Source organism: Phocoena sinus, chromosome 21 (assembly GCF_008692025.1).
Source record: "Phocoena sinus isolate mPhoSin1 chromosome 21, mPhoSin1.pri, whole genome shotgun sequence".
NCBI classification, from domain to species: Eukaryota; Metazoa; Chordata; class Mammalia; order Artiodactyla; family Phocoenidae; genus Phocoena; species Phocoena sinus.
This window is the reverse complement of record NC_045783.1, coordinates 30,012,355-30,030,923: the sequence shown is the minus strand read 5'-3', so window position 1 is coordinate 30,030,923 and position 18,569 is coordinate 30,012,355. Positions and strand designations below refer to the sequence as shown.

The window sequence follows — 18,569 nt, the reverse complement described above, 5'->3', positions numbered from 1 at the left end:
TGGGATCTCCCTTCTGTCACAATTCCAACCTACTAGTTACTTATGAAGGAATATTTTCATACCAGATATCCTGTGGATCCTCCTTTCTCCCCTTGTCATGTTTTTTTCTGATAAGAAAAACAAGTTTTCAGGCTTGAGGAGGGCTCTCTCCGTGAAGTTTTGCACTTACTGATTATAAGAGAAGCTGGTGTTTGTTTGAGAAGCAGCTGTTTGCTTCACCAACAGCTATCCCAGCTGCGTTTCCGAGATCCACATAAGAGACTTCTCTAAATATTGTTAATTTCGTTAGGTTTTCTAGTCCTTTGGATTGAGTCTTGAGCCTCCTATGCTGTGATCAAAAAGCACAGATAAAATCGTGTTGCAGTGACTGATATATCTAGGTTATTCTCAGCCAAGCCAAGTGATGCCCCTTTTCTGGAATGATGTTGATCACACAGGAAGCGTAAGAGGCTGTACTTTCCGAAACGTGGACTCTGTTCTCTCTAGCACCTTGGGCTCAAGCAAGTCACTTATCCTCCCTGATTCTCAGTTTTAACTGTAAAACTATTCCAGATACTTATTTTATAGTCTGTTGAGCAAAGATATTCTTTGCAGGGAAGATATTTATAGCCAATTCCTATGTTTGAGTTATTTTATAGTATTAAATATACCACATGTTATGAGCTCAGGTGTTTTTAAAACTGCGCCAAATGCAGACTTCTGAGCTATTCATCATTGGGTTGGTTTCAAGGTAGCTAATTTGTGAAGAACCATCGCACTTCATGATTTATCTAGTGTGTTTCATCTCCAACCTTACTGTTGAATAGCCAGAATTTGTTATTAACTTCCCACACAAAGGGAAGACTTGCGGAAGAGGTGGCTAACTTTCACTACAAGAAGATGTTCTTGGAGAGTCAGCAGAATTACAGCATTCTGTAAGCATTCTGCTTTTTTCTGAGCACCACTGTTTCAGAATATCCGGCACCTTCAAGAGATTCGGATTCACTGTACTCGTCTTTGCAACCTCCTTCAAACAGAATTCCAAATGCAATCAAAAGAGTCATGGTTCAAAGGAGAGAATTTCCACGGTAGTTCGGGAATTTCCAAGCCATAGCTGGGCTTCAGTTATGCGTAATAACATCTTGCCTTTAGACCTTTGTCACACAGGCAGCAGCAAAGAGAGCTGAAGGGTGGAATGAGACTCCTGCTTCCCTCCTGTTAGTCTCCCTGCTGCTCAGAGCAACGGCCTGCCCTCAGCTTTGGCCAGTCCAGGCTTTTTGCAGGTACTGAAATCGTGCTTTTTTCCTGGACCGCTGCAGGTACTCCTCTACTGTTAGTCAGGCTTCAGAACCAATCTCAGTTCTATACCTTTGTTTTGTCTTTAATCGTTTCTTCCGATAGAGGTTTCCATGAGACCACTTTCAAGGAAAACAAACAAACAAGGAAGGTCTACTGCAGCCCCTTTCCTGGCGATCTTTATTCTGATGTAACTGGGTACAGCAGCCTCTCTCTCCCTCTCCCAGCTGTTCTTTTTCCCTTTCCTTGGCCCTTGACCTTACGTCGCATGTTGTCGGCTGAATTTAAGCCACAGTATCTGCTCTCCCACCCTGCTCGGATAAACTCCCAACAGGCCCTGGATACTTAGCAGAACCAGATGCCCTCACGCTGCCATTGTGCAGGGCTTCTCAGGGATGCCACATCAGCATGAACCCCAGATGTGATGGCTGGAGAGTGGCCTCAGTTTTGCTCACAGGAGTATGGGTGGCAGGTTAGGCAGAGCGAGGTACAGACGGCAGACGGTGCAGGCCAGCAGGCAGAGCAGATGCAGCAGGCTCTGGACGAGGCCGGAATTTCCTGTTCTCTCTGCTTAGGACATACTTGTCCCAGATAACTGCAAGAATCCTTCCCTCACGACCTGTTTTAAATAGCACACCTCCCCCCTCCCCCCCACCTATATCCTTGGCAGCTTTGCTTTTCACCAGAGCAAGTATCGCAATCCAACATAAGTTTCACTTCTTTCCTGTCTGCTCCACTCCCCCACTAGAATGTAAACCCTTAAGGACAGAATTTTTGTCATGTTCACTCCTGTAGTCCCACATCTAGGATGATACCGGGCATGTATCAAGTCTCAGTACATATTTTTGGGGTTGAAGGATGGGTTGATGGACAGATGCGTGGATGGGGAATGCAGTGAATTCAGGCTGGTCAGATAAGATGCTTCAGAGACCAGTAATGCCTCAAAGGATGAGGACGGCAGGACTCACCGAGCATCCCGGAGTGGAGTGATAGCAGAGATCCTTACACTGAATGTGGAGATGTTCTCTTACTGCCCTCGCTGGAGACCACAGCCCCCCAGGCATGAAGAGTCTGGAGATGATTGGTGCGCCGACGTCTGGAAGAGCATCCCAGGGAAATGGGGTTGGGGGTGGGGGAGGACTTGTCAGGGTTGCTGGAGGCAACAGATACTCTTCAGTCTGTGTTCCTCCCAACTGCAGTGCCCCACCTCCACCTTGCATATTACCCCTTTGGGGATAAAGAGCAAGAGACTGCTTCATGGGTGCTTGCTTTTGCCAGAGAAGCAGGTTTTGTATCTAGTTAAGTGACCCAAGACCTCCTAGCCTGAAAGAATTAGGAAACCCACCTTAGAAAATGGCACGTACCTACCTGTCCCAAAGCTTTGGGGCTGTCCACCCTGGTTCACACTCCCCTAGCTGTCTACTCCTCCAGCTCTGCCAGGGCTCCTTGGGAGCAGAAAATAAAATCAAGTCCTCTTTTTTTCTCATGTCTCACTTCACTGCTTTGCCTCTTCTCAACCTCCTGTTTTGTACCTATTCTCCTTTAAAAAAAAAAAAAAAATTTTTTTCCCCCTAACTTCAGACATTCAGCAGCGGTTGCTGCAGGACCCAGGGGTAGACAATGGTCTCAAATGCTGCTGCTCTGGAAACACAGAGCATTGAGTGGTGTCAGAGCACCAGCCGGCCAGCAGCTAGAACCACAAGGAAGAGAGAGGGCCCAGTGCTGGCCGTATCCAAGGTCAGAAACCCAGATTGCCTGGGAATTCATCCCTAAGACCCAGTTTTATTGACGAATAAGTTTGCATACAGTAAAATTCACTCTTTTCAGTGTACGATTCTGTGAGTTTTAACAACTGCATATAGTTATATCACCATCACCCCTGCCCCTGTGAATTTAACTCCTCCCTCCTTCCCCAGCCCCTGGCAACCACTGATCTGTTTTCTGTCCCTACAGTTTGTGTTGGCAACTAATCCAAAATTTTCTAAAAATAGTGTGCAGGTCAAATAAAATACCTGGGAAGTTCAACTCGGCCCACCTGCCTTCAGGTTGCTCTTCTGGTTAGGCTATTACAGAAGACAGAGAGCTTTAACTGTGGCCCCTGCCAACGTCCCTGGCTCACCTGCTGGAAACAGGCAGACGAGGACAAGGGAACCAGTGTAAGGGGATAGCTGGGCATGCTGAGCATCACCCTGAGATTTGTCAGGCATGAGAGGCAAATATGGGCCCTGCTTTTCAGAGAGAAACAGGAGATTTTAAAACGTGAAGAGCACACAGGCATAAAAAAGAATGAAATAATGCCATCTGCAGCTACATGGATGGACCTAAAGATTATCATACTAAGTGAAGTAAGCCAGACAAAGATAAATACCATATATCACTTATATGTGGAATCTAGAATATGACACAAATGAACTTATCTACGCAACAGAAACAAACTCACAGACATAGAGAACAGACTTGTGGTTGCCAAGGGGGAGGCGGGTGGGAGAGGGATGGAGTGGGAGTTTGGGATTAGCAGATGCAAACTATTATACAGAGAATGGATAAACAACAAGGTCCTACTGTAGAGCACAGGGAACTATACTCAATATCCTGTGATAACCATAATGGAAAAGAATATGAAAAAGGATATATATATATATGTATGTATAAGTGAGTCACTTTGCTGTACAGCAGCAACTAACACAACACTGTAAATCAACTGTACTTCAATAAAAAAAAAAAAGGTGAAGAGCACAGGCTGTGCGTCCCGGTTTCTTCACTTCAGAGCTCTCCGAACTTGGTCCAGCGGCACCTCTCAGCTCCTTGTCTGTAAAATGGGGATCTAATAGCACCAGCTCTTTGGGTGGTGGTAAGGAGTGAGTGAACACGTGTGAAGAGCTTAGAGCCACCCCTGGCTCAGGAGCGCTCCACGCCAGCCGTTATCATCTGCTGAGTCCCTCCAGACTCATGGGATGCCTTCCCTCCCCTCACTGAGCTTACACTTAGTCTCCTCTGTACAAATAAGAATGATAACAGGGCTTCCCTGGCGGTCCAGTGGTTAAGACTCCGTGCTTCCAGTGCAGGGGACGTGGTTCGATCCCTGGATGGGGAAGTTCTGCATGCCACGTGGTGCAGCCAAAAAAAAAAAGAGTGATAACGGCAACCAACTCAAATTGAGGAATTAAGTGCTGGATTACATAAAATGTTCTCCGGGGTTCCCTGGTGGCGTAGTGGTTAAGAATCCACCTGCCAGTGCAGGCAACACGGGTTCGAGCCCTGGTCTGGGAAGATCCCACATGCCGCGGGGCAGCTAAGCCCGTGCGCCACAGCTACTGGGCCTGCAGTCTAGAGCCCACGAGCCACAACTACTGAAGCCCGCGCGCCTAGAGCCCGTGCTCTGCAACAAGAGAAGCCACCGCAATAAGAAGCCCACGCACCGCAACGAAGAGTAGCCCCCACTCGCCGCAACTAGAGAAAGCCCACGCACAGCAACAAAGACCCAATGCAGCCAAAGATAAGTAAATACAAATAAATTTATTAAAAAAAAATATTCTGTGAAGGGAGGTAATCCATAATGACCTCAAGCCCAATGAGTTAAACTTGCCTTAACTTTCTGCTGCCCTCTCACAACGGCCCCTTTGGGGGAAAACACTCCACTCTTTAGATATTAAATAAGCACATACCCTATAAGCAGGAAGGAAGAGCTGGAAGAAAATCAGTACTTATTGATAATCTACAAAGTGCCAGGCTCCATGCTTCCCAATCATTTACTAAACATTTATTCAGTATCTATTAATTATCTAGCACTGTGCTAAGTGCTGGGGAATCAAGAATTTGGAAAGGATCCAAGTCCTCATGGCGTTTACAGGGCCTTATGGATGGAGCTCACAGACACGGAAAGAGGGGGGATCTACAGGTGCGGGGGCAGAGGGTCTACGGGAAATCTCTGTTCCTTCCTCTCAGTTTCTCTGTGAATCTAAAACAGCTCTTAAAACAGTCTTTTAAAAAAGATGTGTGTGGGGAATGCGTAACAGTCTTATTGTTACTGTGATCAATGTCTGTGGGGGGGGGGCCCAAAGGTATTGAATTCTAACTAATGAGTAGGGGGACGGGATGCCCAAAGGGAAGCCTTTCAGGGAGTAACGCTGTGAGATGCCATGAACGTTGAGGGCATCTCGGGAGCGCACTGAGCTGGGCAAGATGAGAAGGGTGGCTAGGGGGAGTCGCGAGGGCCCAGACACTGGCTGAGAAGTCGGGGCTTGGTCCTGGGGGCTCTTGATGTATTGTTACCTGATTCAAGCCTTATAACCACCCTGAGAGGATTACACAAAGAAAAAGAAAACATACTGCTATTTTATATATGAGGAAGTTCAGACTGAAGTGAGGGGCTCCCAACCATAAAGTAAGTGGTGGGAGTGGGATGGGAAGTCTGTCTGAACTTGACCTCTGTGCTTTCTGCCCTCCAGTCCACAGCTTCCCCACACACCCAAGGTCGAAGGCCGCTGGCAATGCCCAGTACTCACCTCCTCGGGGCCGGGCCACACCAGCTCCAGGTCCCCTCCTCAACTCCCGGCCTCTGCTTCCCGGGAACCTGCGGAGGAATCTTCCCACGCCCACCCAGCTGGCTCTGACCTCTGCCTCTCTCTCCAGCCTTGACTTCCCTCCGCACCCTACGAACATTCCACAGCTGAGCACCCCTCAGATTTCCACACCCCCCAACCGCCCGCTCCATGCTCTACCTGGAGCGCCTGGCCCCCAGCCCCTCTCCCACCTGGCTGACTCCTTCCTAATCTGACTTCCCCCCAGAAGCACCCCCTTCCTCCTCCTGTGTCGTCAGGTGCTCCCTCCTCTGTACTTCTTTTTTTTTTTTTTTTCTCCTCTGTACTTCTGAACCTCCTCATCTGCCCTACAGCTCCCCATAGGGGGTCACATGGTTCGTTTTCCCCTGTAACTGTAGAGCTACACAGTGGACACTCATCAAAGGATTGTTGAGCGAATGAGTGGGGTCCTCCCTCCCCGGCCCTGGGCCTTCCTGTACAGCACTCTGCACGGCCTGGGCCGCATCTCTTCCCTCCTGGCCTGTGGTGCCCTCTGGTCTCCACCCTTGGGGGCTCTGCCCTCATCCAAAAGCAAAGCCAGACACAGAGGACTTCCAGAACCAGAGGGAATTCCCAGACCTCTCTGCCTACCTTCCTGCTCAGAGGGACCGTGAGAGTTAACAAGGCGCTCAGCCTGCAAAGGCTGAGGAAGAGAACCTTGGCCCAGGAGGAGGTCAACAGCACCCCACACCCATCCCAGAGTCAGTGGCAGGCTCTGACATCAGCAGAAGCCTGTGCCCCGATCCTGCAGTCTCCCCATACCACCTCCTCCCCGTCACGAAGGCCATAATTCTCCCCACGACAGCAGTGGCAGGGCCTTGAACGTGATCTGCCCGGCCTGTCCGATGGTAACCCCTCCCCTCCCCACCGAGAGGCACGTGTGCACGAGGGCGCACATGGGCCAGGACGGAGGAGAAGCCTGGGGCGGCTGGCCTGCTGCCCCCGGCCCCCGCAAGCCGGGCCCTCCGACCTCTTTCCACGCCGCTGGCTGGCTCGGGCTGGAGACAAACAAGAGGCCAAGGCTCTCCCTCTGGTGCCAGCTTCCCTGTGACTCTCAGAGGGCTGGAAACAAAGCCCACAGGCAGCGTTCCTAAGTCAGAGTCAGCTCCCCAGCTGCTCCCTGTAGAGAAGGAGCAGGAACCTGCCCTGAGCCGCCGCCGCGGGGAGCTGAGCACTGGGAGGGCAGGGGAACCAGCCCCAGAGAGGAGACAGCAAACATGCGCACGCCATGACACAAATCAGGACCGAGACAGCCCCCCTAGGGGGACCCACAGTAAGGGACAAGCCAGTTTCAGAAGGCTGGGTGGTTAAGGCCTCACAGCTCATGCGGGCGGCGGGCACGGGGGCCCTGGAGGGTGAGCTGGGCCGCCAGGCAGCCATTGCTCGGAGCGGAGGCCGGGACAGGCGTTTCTCCGGGTCGCTGGCCGCATCCCACTGTGCCAGCACGGCCTGAAGGGGGCGTGTGGGACTCACCTGTTCCCTCTGGACACTAGGCACTCGGCCTGGCTCCAGGCAGGTCCTGTCCGTTTCGTCCTTTCTAGAGTGAGGGGGACAGCAAGACCTGGTGGGGGCCCTTCCCTCCATCTCCGTGCAGTGGTGACAGGACACGGAACTCTCTCACCTGGGGGGCAGGCCCAGGCCCAGGGCCAAATTCAATGTGATTCTCTCGACCCCCGACCTTCTTGCCAGGTGAATCCAGCTCAGAAGCAACCTCAAGGTCAACCTTGAGAGGAAAAGATGTCACTGGAGACCAGCATGCAGACTGGAATGAGATCCCCCTCACTGGGCCTGGACCGGAGCATGGGAACTGCAGAGGAGAGACTGGGCCTCTCGCGAGTCCCCGTTCAGACCACAGGGCCCCCCAAAGTGGAAAGACTGGGCTGGGCACCCCAATACCCTGCCTTTTGAACCTTTCAGCTCATGCCAGGACCTATGGCACAGCCTGGCCAGCCTAGGTTACTCGGGAAAGCATGAAGAAGGGCGTGGAGCATGGCCAGGCCCAGGCCCCCTCTCTTTGTGTCTCCGGCCCCGTTCTCCCCTCTGCTCTGTGAGCTGACAGGACTCAGCCCTGAGGTGTCATCCTTGCTCCGGAACTAACCCCTGAGACAGGAAGTGACCCTAAACAGGGCTTTGGTAAAGGCTGTTGATAGAAATGGATGCATCAGTAATTGAACAGCTGGACACGCGAAGTGTCGGGGGGCTGCAGGAGGAGCCGTGAGAAGATGGTCTGAAGGTTGTCGTCCCAGACCTGCCACCGACCAGCTGCGTGACCTTGAACAGCTCATTTCCACCATCAGTTGAAACGCACGATGTGAGAGCTGTGACTTTTCAGTTTTGTTTGGAGACTTACCAAGGACTGTAGCCCAGGAGCCAGCCTCCCAGCTCTGAGGAACTGCTCTGAAGCATGTGTGAGTTACATGAAGAGGGTATGTGCAACCAAGCACATCTCAGGAGAAGGTTGCCGCTAGTCACAAGGAAAAGTTTTCTCCTGAAAATCTCTAACTACCTGAGGGCCAGTTCTGCCAGTTTTCCAGAGCACGGTCTTCGCCCTGAAGTCCTTTTAGGGGTAACTATAGGTCAGCGACTGCAGGGGCTGTAGAAATGGATGGTGGGCAACATTCCTCAGTTGGCAGTACCCTCCCCTTGGTCATAGTTTTGACCAAGGTTTAGGAGGCATTTCATGGCCAATTTGTCCCATGGCGCTAGGAAGGCTCATTCTTAGGTCTGGTGAGGATTTCGCTGATATAGGCCACTCAATGTGCTGTTATTGAACTAGGCCCATAATAGTCTTACTAGTCTGTTATAGTTTCCCTCTTACTGGAAAATACAGGAATAGTTTCCGTCTTACTGCTTCTTCCCATATCTAGGGTTACACTATTACAATCATTGATCTTATGTAGAACTATTTATCTGGTTAATCAAGTCGCCTAGTTGTCATTATTTTCATTGGAGGGTCCTTTAAAATCCTTTAAATGATATATTTTCTAGTACATGTAATCTTGTTACAGGTCATGAAGCATCTGATCTTCATCCAAGGATTACTGTGATAAGCTCCAGAAACAAACTTACAATGTCCTTTTAATAATTCAATTAAACTTCACAATAATGTAACAAGGAGCCAACAAAAGAAGTGAGCCCTGGGCAGTAAGTACAAACTTGGAAGACAATTGACAACATTAGAACTTAATATCCACTAGAACTTTTTTTTTCTCTAAAATCACCTTCATTTCTACCAAATATAGCCCAATTAAGGCTAATTTGTTTGCAAAATAAACTTGGCCTGATTATTTACATAATGTGTAATTGATTATATAGGCTCTTTTAAATTGTTTTTCCTGGAACTTTTCATAAGGAATTTCAGATTGAACTTTTAAAAGGCCTCTCAAGTTGAGCCAGGAAAGCCATGCCAAGGGCTTGCCATCAGATTCCGCCACAATAACTATAGATTTGGGTGAATTCCTCTCTTCTCAAGGTCTCCAAAATACCTTGACATTCTTGCACCTGCCAGGAGTTGACCTTCCTTATTCACCTGATAAGGCTACTGGGAACCTGAAAGTTTCCACTTTCTGGAGCGATCAAGTAGAAAGAAAAGATAAATGTTTCAGTTCTGCTTACAAAGGTCTAATTTACCAAGCTGCTGTAAGTCATACTTAGCTTAAGGTTTCCTTATACCTAGAAAACAAAGATTAAAAGCCAGTAATACTTCTGACAAAAAGTCATAAAAATTATAACCATATTCATCAGTTATCAGTCATATATAACTAATATTTTTTTTAATAAATTTATTTATTTATTTACTTTTGGCTGCGTTGGGTCTTCGTTGCTGTGCACCGGCTTTCTCTCATTGCGGCGAGCGGGGGCTACTCTTCCTTGTGGTGCGCAGGCTTCTCATTGCGGTGGCTTCTCTTGTTGCGGAGCACGGGCTCTAGGCATGCGGGCTTCAGTAGTTGTGACACGCAGGCTCAGTAGTTGTGGCAGACGGGCTTAGTTGCTCTGCGGCATGTGGGATCTTCCCGGACCAGGGCTCAAACCCGTGTCCCCTGAATTGGCAGGCGGATTCTTAAGCACTGCGCCACCAGGGAAGCCCTGTAACTAATCCTTGATCTTGATCCTTCAACAGTTTTATTAAGCCATCAGGGTTTCCACTAGAATTCTTTAATTTCTTACCCAGTTCAGTGGTTAGTTCCCAATTAAGTAAGTACTTGTAAGATAAGTATTTTACATCAATCTGGCTGGGGTGTTAGTCAGAGCTTGGCTTTCTGACACCCCTTAGTTGGCCTAATTGAGGAAAGACATTTGGCCAGCCTCACACCTAGTCACTCAGTCCAGACCATTCAGTGTCTTTCTGGAGGCAGAGCTGGGCGGGGGTGGGGCACTCCCCCAGTATCTTTCAACTGGGCGTCAGGTACCTGTTATACACCACCAAGTAAAACTCAGGATTATCAACCAATTATTGGGAGATCTGAGAACCAGGAGAAACTCACCCAAATTCGTCTGGACTCGCTGAGGAGGTGGATGGGAATAAAAGGCCCTTGCTGCTGCCAAGGTTCTGAATCCTCATAGTGTTCAGACAGAGGAGAGAAGTTAGCTCTGTGTTCCTTCACGGTCAGCAAAACTGTCGACTGAAGAAAAACGTACAACAAGAGAGCTGTGAGTTTCAGTTCTATTGGGGGACTTACTGAGGACTACAGCCTGGGAAACCCTGGCAGATAGCTCTGAGGAACTGCTCTAAAGAGGGAGAGGTACAGGGGACGCTGGCTTACGTGTGATTTAGGGGAAGGGTACCTGCACTCAGGCACACATTTTGGTAGAAGGTTGCTCCTGGTCACAAGCTACGGGTTTCTCCGTTCATGACTTTAGTGCTTTTCTAAGTATGAGAAGATGTAAGAATCCAGAGTCCTAAGAACTTTCCAGGGCATTGTAAGATTGGTAACCAAGGGCTCACTTCGCCCGTGCCCCCAGAGCTCAGTGCGCCTCGCCCTGATCACCCCCAGTCCTCTCAGGGTGTCCTGCGGGTCAGCGACTGCAGGGGCAACGACTCAATTCTTGCAGAACCGGGGGGGGGCGCCGTTCCTCCCGAGGCTTCGGGCCCCTCATGCTGGGGCTGGGTGGCCTCTGCCAGCTCTGCCTGCCTGTACCCTATCAGAAGCCCTGGGTGCTATCCCAGGGCAGAGCTTCTCAAAGCCTAGTGTACAGTTCACAGAATACCTTCATGGCCATCACCTGGGAAAATTTTTTTTAAATATAGGTTTCAGAGCCTCAGTTCTAGACTTGTTAAATCTGGAATTTCTGAGCATGAGGGCCACGAAGCTGCATTTTAAACAGCTGCTGCTTGAGAACGACTGTCACATGTGCATACTTTTTTCTAAATTGCCTTGACCTCTGCTGCTCCTTTTTTTCTCTCCCCTCCATCCAGCCTGGTCAGGCACCAGCCTCCCAAGCCCTTTCCCCACCCCCACCCGCACTCCCCGCAAATGGCCAAAGGCTCCTTGTGAGGCAATCCTCCTATCCTTGGTGCCTTCCTTTACACGATGAGTGATGACTTTTTTATCTCCTGATGATGAAACACAGCCTTCAGCTGGAGGCATTTAAGGCGCAGGACGCACGGTCCGGCCGCGGCTGCAGGACCCAGAGGCCAACCCTGACGGCCCAGGAGAGGAGCCAAAAGCACCACCACCAGCCTCCACGCCTGCCCCACCGCCAAGGAACCATGCTCCTCGCCACGTTTAAGCTGTGCGCCGGGAGCTCCTACCGACACGTGCGCAACATGAAGGGTGAGCTCCTGGGGCCCCCCTGTCCGGCCGACCAGGAGCCCGCAGGCAATGTCTAGTGGGGAAGGTGTGGGCCTGGGGGGACAGGCCACTCAGGTCCCAGGGGTGCCGCTCACTGGGGGAGCCTGTGCAAGCCTTTCCCCTCCCGTACCTCAGTGTCCCCTGCGCTGAAGAACGCAGCTGGATACGAAGGTTCCTGGGTGCCTTGCAGACTCTGTCGTCCCCGGCCTCCCCTCCAGGGCTCCGAGCTGTCTTGGCTTCTTCCTGACTCTGCCTGTCTCTAGGATGGGTACCAAGGGTGCCAGGGAAGTCCGAGCCGTGGCGGCAGAGGCAGGAGTCAGCCTGGACTCCAGGAAGCTGTGTTGGCAAGCCTGAGGCAGGGCAGGCGGGAGACGGGGCGAAGGACAAGAAAGGGGAGTAAGACAGCCGAGGAGCACTTAGAGAGGGAAGGTGGGTGAGGTGGGGAGTCTCGCTGTCATCAGTCAGGAGGCGGAAACCAGGGTCACTGGAGTCAGTCCGCTGCTGTCGCTGTCACTGAAGGGACCACAGACAAACCTAAGCAAGTCCTTTCTAATTACATTGCGTTCAGGTGGCCACTGTTTAGATGGAAGCCGCACTTGGAAGACCTGTACCCGGCGTGGGGCTGTTCTCTCTAGATCAGCGGGAACCCCCGGGCACACGGAGCAGTTACTCACGCAGAGGCCACACAGACCTCAGGGGACAGGTGTCTGTAATTCCCCTTCTGTAGCAGGATAGGTTGTTCAAAGCTTCTCTCCCTTTCAAGAAGGAAACTTCAGCAAGCTTGAGTGTGGCCCTGCCTCCAGGCCTGGCCAGCCCAGAAGGCAGGCAGGTTTCTGGCCCTGGAGGTAATCCTCATCAAGTCACTTTCTGTCCCAGGCCAGCTTCCTCCTCTGTGATGAGACGATGGGGTGGAATATTCTCTGAGGGGCTTTTCTGCTCCTAAGCAACAGTTTCCCTCCCTTCCCTGCAGGGCTGAGGCACCAGGCTGTGCTGGCCATCGGCCAGGAGCTGAACCGGAGGGCCCCGAGGGGCCCGACCCCAGCTGCCTGGATTAACCAGGTTCGGGGTCGCGGCTCTCTGCTCGGTAAGTGCTGAGGCTTCTGGGGCTTCTACCAGCGGCGGGAGGCTCCCGGGGGGGCGGGCAAACGATATGCATGTATCTCTGGTCCCTTCCCCCGCATCCCCCAGGCGTCCTCACTCACTTTGATGGGAATGGCATTGTTCATGGCTAGACCCCCCTCCCTGTCCCCTGTGTCTAACTTAACCTGCAGGCTGGACCATATGGCTTTGGTCTGGGCTCTTCAGAGATGAAAGGGGTGAAAGCTCGTAGGAGGCTAGGAAGCTCAGTCTCTCCGTGGCTTTGTGTCCAGGTTCTCAGCTGGAAGACGCTCTCTACAGCGACCAAGAACTGGCCTATATCCAGCAGGGAGAGGAGGCCATGCAGAGGGCCCTGGGCATCCTCAGTGACCAGGAGGGCTGGAAGAAGGAGAGCCAGCAGGTAAGGGCGGGTGCGGAGGAACCCACAGCTCCTCGCTCTTCGCGGGCCATGCTCGAGGCCAGCTGGGGTCTCTGCTCCTCTCAGAAGTCCGGCCTTGTGCAACAGTCACTGGGTAGCAAGCAGTTTTGAGAATTCTCCTTTCCCAAGAATATATCCCCAGATACCCCTCTCTCCCAACAAAGACGTCCTGGAGACTGCATTTGAGAAACGGTTTTCCTGTATCCCTAGCTCCCCTCCAAAGGCACTGTACACCCATTCAGACCAAGCAAAACAGGGACTCCAGGGGCAGCACAGGCCTCATCCCCCTGGGTCAGAAGTTCCAATGCTGAAGCACAGTGTCTGTGCTGTTAGCCCGCCTTATGGCTGATCTCGCAGGGGTGACCTGGGCTCACCCGCAACAGGGCTGGACTGGGATACAGGTGGCCCAAGGCCCTCTGGGGGGCTCTGCTCCTGAGCACTGCCCCTTCACTGGGAGCTGGGAACAAGGCGTGTGTTAAAGGCCAACGGCTCTACCGAGACTTTGGCGGCTTTATCTTCACCAAAAGCTCACATGCTACCCATTGGCCAAAGTTCAGGTGAGATCTTTCCTTCTCCAAGTTCTCAGAGTTAACAGACTACAAGTTTGCGAGTTGGGAAATCTGGGATCTAGGCCCAGCAATGCTCTTAGCTAAGGGTCCTGGGGCATCTCACTGACCTTCTCAGGCCCTACATCCCTCTGGTGTAAAATGAGGGATTGGACTTTTAAAATAAACCTATGTGTGAAATTAGCTGGTTGTAAACCACCTTCCCTGCTCCCAGATGCGTCTCTCTCAGGATCTTTGAGCTTCTGAAGTCAAGTAAGGGCCTTCTCAGGTGGCCCTTACCCACACCCATCAACATTTACACCCAGGAAAAAAGGGCCCAGGGAACAGGCAGGTCACCTCCCCAGTCCTCAGCAGATGTACGAGGCAGGCAGCAGGAAAGATGACCTCCTCTACCTTAATCAGAGATGGTTCCAGGCTTACTCAGGCTTAGCCTAGAATTCCCCTGGCTGTTCCCCTCCTCCCTTGCCTGGCACTGTCTACGTGTCCTAGGCCGGGAATATTTTTTTCTAACCTTTCCCTTGGGGCTCCTCTCTTCCCTGCCGATAGGCGAATGGGGACGAAGTGTTGAGTAAAGTGATCCCAGACGTGGGCAAGGTGTTCCGGCTGGAGGTGGTAGTGGACCAGCCCATGGAGAGGCTTTACGAAGAGCTCGTGGAGCACATGGAGGCCATGGGCGAGTGGAACCCGAATGTCAAGGAGATCAAGGTGGGGAGGCCCAGGCGGAAGGATGGCCACAGCAGTCGGGAGGGGGCTGTGAGCTGCAGTGTGCCTCGGCCCCCCACCTGGCTGAGTAGTGACTCTGGTTCTCTGTGGCCTGGCAGGTCCTGCAGAAGATTGGAAAAGACACAGTCATCACTCACGAGTTGGCCGCAGAGGCGGCAGGAAACCTTGTGGGGCCCCGAGACTTCGTGAGTGTGCGCTGTACCAAGCGCCGGGGCTCCGTGTGTGTGCTGGCTGGCATGGCCACACACTACGGGGAGATGCCCGAGCAGAAGGGCGTCATCAGGTAACACTGGCAGCAGCCTTAAAAGCTCCCTTTTTTAACACAGGCTGGGGACATGCACCTGCCAAGTGTGTGATACATCCCCAGCTCTAAGAAACCAATCCTCGGTTCCTACCCTCAGCTACCTTTCACAGAGGAAGTCTCATTTTCCATTGCAGTGCGGGGAAGACAAGACTGGCCACACTTACATAACCAGTTTGTCCTGACCCTCCCAGCAAGTTTAAGAACCTCAGTAATTTTCTAAAACAAGAAGTAGGGCTGATGGGACAAAGTGAGAGAGTGGCATGGACATATATACACTACCAAATGTAAAATATAAAGATAGTGGGAAGCAGCCGCATAGCAGAGGGAGATCAGCTCGGTGCTTTGTGACCACCTAGAGGGGTGAGATAGGGAGGGTGGGAGGGAGACGCAAGAGGGAGGGGATATGGGGATATAAGTATACGTATAGCTGATTCACTTTGTGATACAGCAGAAACTAACACAACAATGTAAGGCAATTATACTCCAATAAAGATTTTTTAAAAAGTAGGGCTGAGGTTTAGCTGGTATGCTCAGGTCCCACTGTAATGTTGATTAAAACAGAACCCATACCACTTAGAACAGTTGCTACCTGAGTTTCCCAGGGGCCCTAGCACCACCCTGGACCCTTCCTTGACCTCTCCGTCATCCAGCGACTAAAAGGCACCGCAGGAGGCCTCCAGGCTTCAGCTCCAGCTCCAGTCAGCATTTGTTCTGATGAGCTGGTAACCGTGCCAACTGTTAAATGTCACCCTTGGCAAAGGACACTTCTCTGATGAGATCTGGGAAGACTAGTCAGCGTTTGAGAACTCGGCCTTGTCCCCCTGACCTGACGTGTCTTCACCCGGCAGAGCTGAGCACGGCCCCACCTGCATGGTGCTCCATCCCCTGGCTGGAAGCCCCTCAAAGACCAAACTCACCTGGCTGCTCAACATTGACCTCAAGGTAAGGGGCGGGGTGGGGGGTGCTCGAGACAGGCGGTGGTGAGCAAAGTAGGCTCTTACTGCTCCCACATCATCCCGCACACAACTGGAAAGAGCCTCCATTTTGAGGGAACTAGACCGTTGCAGAGGGGACACTGGAGTGATGGCCTAACTGCTATTCCATCATCTCAGAAGCCTGCACTGGCTCCCTCTTACTTCTCATATCAAATTTCAATTCTGTAGTTATTTTTAAAAACAAGGAAACTTCAGCCCAAGAAGGTATGGTAGCTAGCTCAGGGTCACACCACTGGGAAGACAGGGCTGAAATCTGCCTGGACAGCAAATCCAGCGCTTCTGACACGGTCATGACAGCAGGGCAGTAATGCAGTCCTCCAGCCCCTGACCCTGATCAACTGAACGGGGGCACGGACCAACAGGGCTAGAAGGCCAAGCCTAGGCAACCCACCCGGTGTGTGACCAGGCACGGCAGCGTCTGTAGAGCGGACTGTCACCCACAAGATGGCCAAATTCTTCTAACTTCAACTCTAGGGATGGCTGCCAAAGACTATCATCAACCAGGTCCTCTCGCAGACCCAGGTGGATTTTGCCAACCACCTGCGCCAGCGCCTGGAGTCCCGCCCCGCTCTGGAAGCCAGGTGTTGAAGACCAGCCTGCTGCTGCCAACGGCTCCCAGCTGAGCGCGCTTGCAGGCTCACGAGGAGGTCCCTGCTGGAAGCCTACAAGTCTGTTAAAGATCTTCATCCAGGGACAGTGGGATGGGATGGTGGTGCGTGTCCAGTATGATACTAGAACTCAGATGGGTAACATTTTAGTACCAAGAAAGTGGGGACAAGGCTCTTTTAACTTCATTCACTGATTAGCTGTAAAATGAAGCACAGGGGTCCCAAAATATTTGTAAAAATTTTTTTTCTGGGTCCTTACTTGTCTACCTAGAAACATCTTTAAAATGCTACCAGTTAACGAACGCAGGGTGCAGAGGGTGCAAAATACAAGGATTAGGACCGCACGCTTGATGAGCTCAAGAGCTCCATGCCTTGCGGGCAATGTGTGCAGAAAGAGCAGGTCTTACATAGAGCCTCCTGAAACCCTCTGCTCCTCCACCAAGACGGTAGAGAACTGCGCCAAAGAACAAGCAACTCCCACAGCAGATACCGTCCAGAACTCTAGTTCAAGTTATCTTAATGAAAAAATACAAAACTAATTATCAGACTGACTCCCCTACTTCTTCCATGAGCAGTAGTCAGAATAAAGAATCGTAACTAACACAAAAACTTTAGTCTGTACCTGTTTTAAAATTCTACTCTTAAAATCCATGCTAGTCAATTGCAACTTCATACTAAAGGAGTCAAGGATGAAGACTAATTCGTTAAACTAAGTCCCCTACCTCACTCAAAGGAAAAACTCCAGGGGACTTAGGTCATTAATTATGTAGGATCTGTTACCGGAATCTTTCATAAAAATTTAATTTACACGATAAGCACAAGACTAAATCAGTTCTTAAAAGAACTCTATAGCTGGTAGCTGATCAACGGGCATTGGAAGATGAAGATTATGACTGAAGATTTTTATTTACCTAATTAAAATGATAGAACCAAAGGCAAGCGACAGAATGGTATTACTAAGATAAAATCAAACAAAAGCAAATTTTATTACTTTCCCATTAGTGATTGTTTAGACCTAAAAAGGGAGCTGAATCTTTAGTTTGGAGTCTATTACATTTCCTCTTAGCTTGACTCGGGGCTGCCAATTTCTCTGCTTTAACAGGTCAATGTTTTACTGTTTTGGAGGAGATGGCTGGAAGAAGGGGTGATAGGGTGACAGCAAAATCCCTTTCCAAGATTCAGAGAATTGGTGCTTAAAAAATGTAAGTTGAGATGGGGTTATTTGGCTAAAACGTGTAAGTAGGATGAAAACCTAACCATTATCACTTGAAGCTTTTCCATTCCAGTGCTAACAGCACTGATGATTTACACCATTTAGAATTAGAGTTCTAGCTTATTTATTAAACAAATGAGCAGCAGCAGGAATGCTGTTATAATTTATTGAGGTATTGAGAAGTTAGAACTGATAGAGATATTTATTAATATTTATTCTGATTGTTTCTTAGCAGTCTATTTTAGGCATAGATGAAATTATGTTTATCCAGCCAGGAGCTTCAGAGTGAGATGGGATAATTGTAAAAGTGTTTCTAGAACAGAATTATCATCCACTCCCAGCTAAGAGAAAGGGTTACTTGTTGAAAGATGTGTAGAGCAACATATGCTCCGGTTTCAAGAGAACAGGCTGAGAGTAAAGAAATGGGCTTTCAACACACACCATGGTTTTGAGTTTGATTATAATTTGCCTTTTTCAAACTATGCAACTGTGTCTTTGAGGTACCTGGGGAGGTATTTTCTCACTTGTTTAATTTTACACTGGAATAAAATGAATTGTCAGTGATGATCTGCTTACAGAAACCATTTCATATAGGACTATAAGAAGAGTGGGTATTCTTTGAGCCCTTCAAATGAATCTAATCAACACACACACACAGAATATGCAGTATAAACAGGCAAAAATCATTATTTCTGTAACCTCCAATGTATGAAAGCGAAATGCACAAAACCCTAATTTGACCATTTAAATGGAGAGCGGGTGCACAACTTACATGTGTGGTAATTCATCTACAAAGAATTCATCTCCAGCTTCCTCTAGATAACACCATCCTCGTTTACTTAGAGTTCTTCAAACCCTGATGATCCAGAAGCTTTATAACCAAGTCTGCTCCATAAGACCACGAATGAATAGACCTCAGCCTGATTCTGCTGGGTTTCCTGTTAAGAGAGGTGGAATGACCGAAACAAAGACCCTGGGTCTGGGTGATTCATTAGGA

At 50.2% G+C, this 18,569-nt stretch overlaps 1 protein-coding gene and 2 long non-coding RNA genes across 5 annotated transcripts; 1 reads left to right on the top strand and 2 right to left on the bottom strand.

Moving 5' to 3' along the window:
* Positions 1-209: 209 nt before the first annotated feature.
* LOC116746770 lies at positions 210-3,647 on the bottom strand. Of its 2 annotated transcripts, none has more exons than XR_004347866.1 (3): positions 2,640-3,647; positions 2,244-2,371; positions 210-1,870 (listed from the first exon to the last, which is right to left on the bottom strand). It is a non-coding gene; the product is annotated as an uncharacterized LOC116746770 (long non-coding RNA). The 2 variants fall into 2 exon arrangements; XR_004347865.1 differs by having other exon boundaries at positions 2,644-3,647.
* A 6,188-nt stretch (positions 3,648-9,835) lies between these two features.
* Positions 9,836-14,375, bottom strand: LOC116746769. Its single transcript, XR_004347864.1, has 5 exons — positions 14,241-14,375; positions 12,913-13,123; positions 11,778-12,537; positions 10,340-10,477; positions 9,836-9,895 (listed from the first exon to the last, which is right to left on the bottom strand). It is a non-coding gene; the product is annotated as an uncharacterized LOC116746769 (long non-coding RNA).
* Positions 10,486-18,338, top strand: STAR (steroidogenic acute regulatory protein). 2 transcript variants are annotated; one of them, XR_004347863.1, is made up of 8 exons: positions 10,486-11,629; positions 12,618-12,731; positions 13,018-13,145; positions 14,276-14,434; positions 14,551-14,735; positions 15,605-15,698; positions 16,226-16,463; positions 17,462-18,338. XR_004347863.1 is itself a non-coding variant. In XM_032618460.1 (7 exons), exons 1-7 carry the CDS (start codon positions 11,413-11,415, stop codon positions 16,337-16,339), a joined length of 1,011 nt encoding a protein of 336 aa, XP_032474351.1. In that variant the 5' UTR covers positions 10,486-11,412; the 3' UTR covers positions 16,340-17,165. The 2 variants fall into 2 exon arrangements, 1 of the variants encoding a protein (XP_032474351.1); XM_032618460.1 differs by lacking the exon at positions 17,462-18,338 and having other exon boundaries at positions 16,226-17,165.
* Positions 18,339-18,569: the final 231 nt, after the last annotated feature.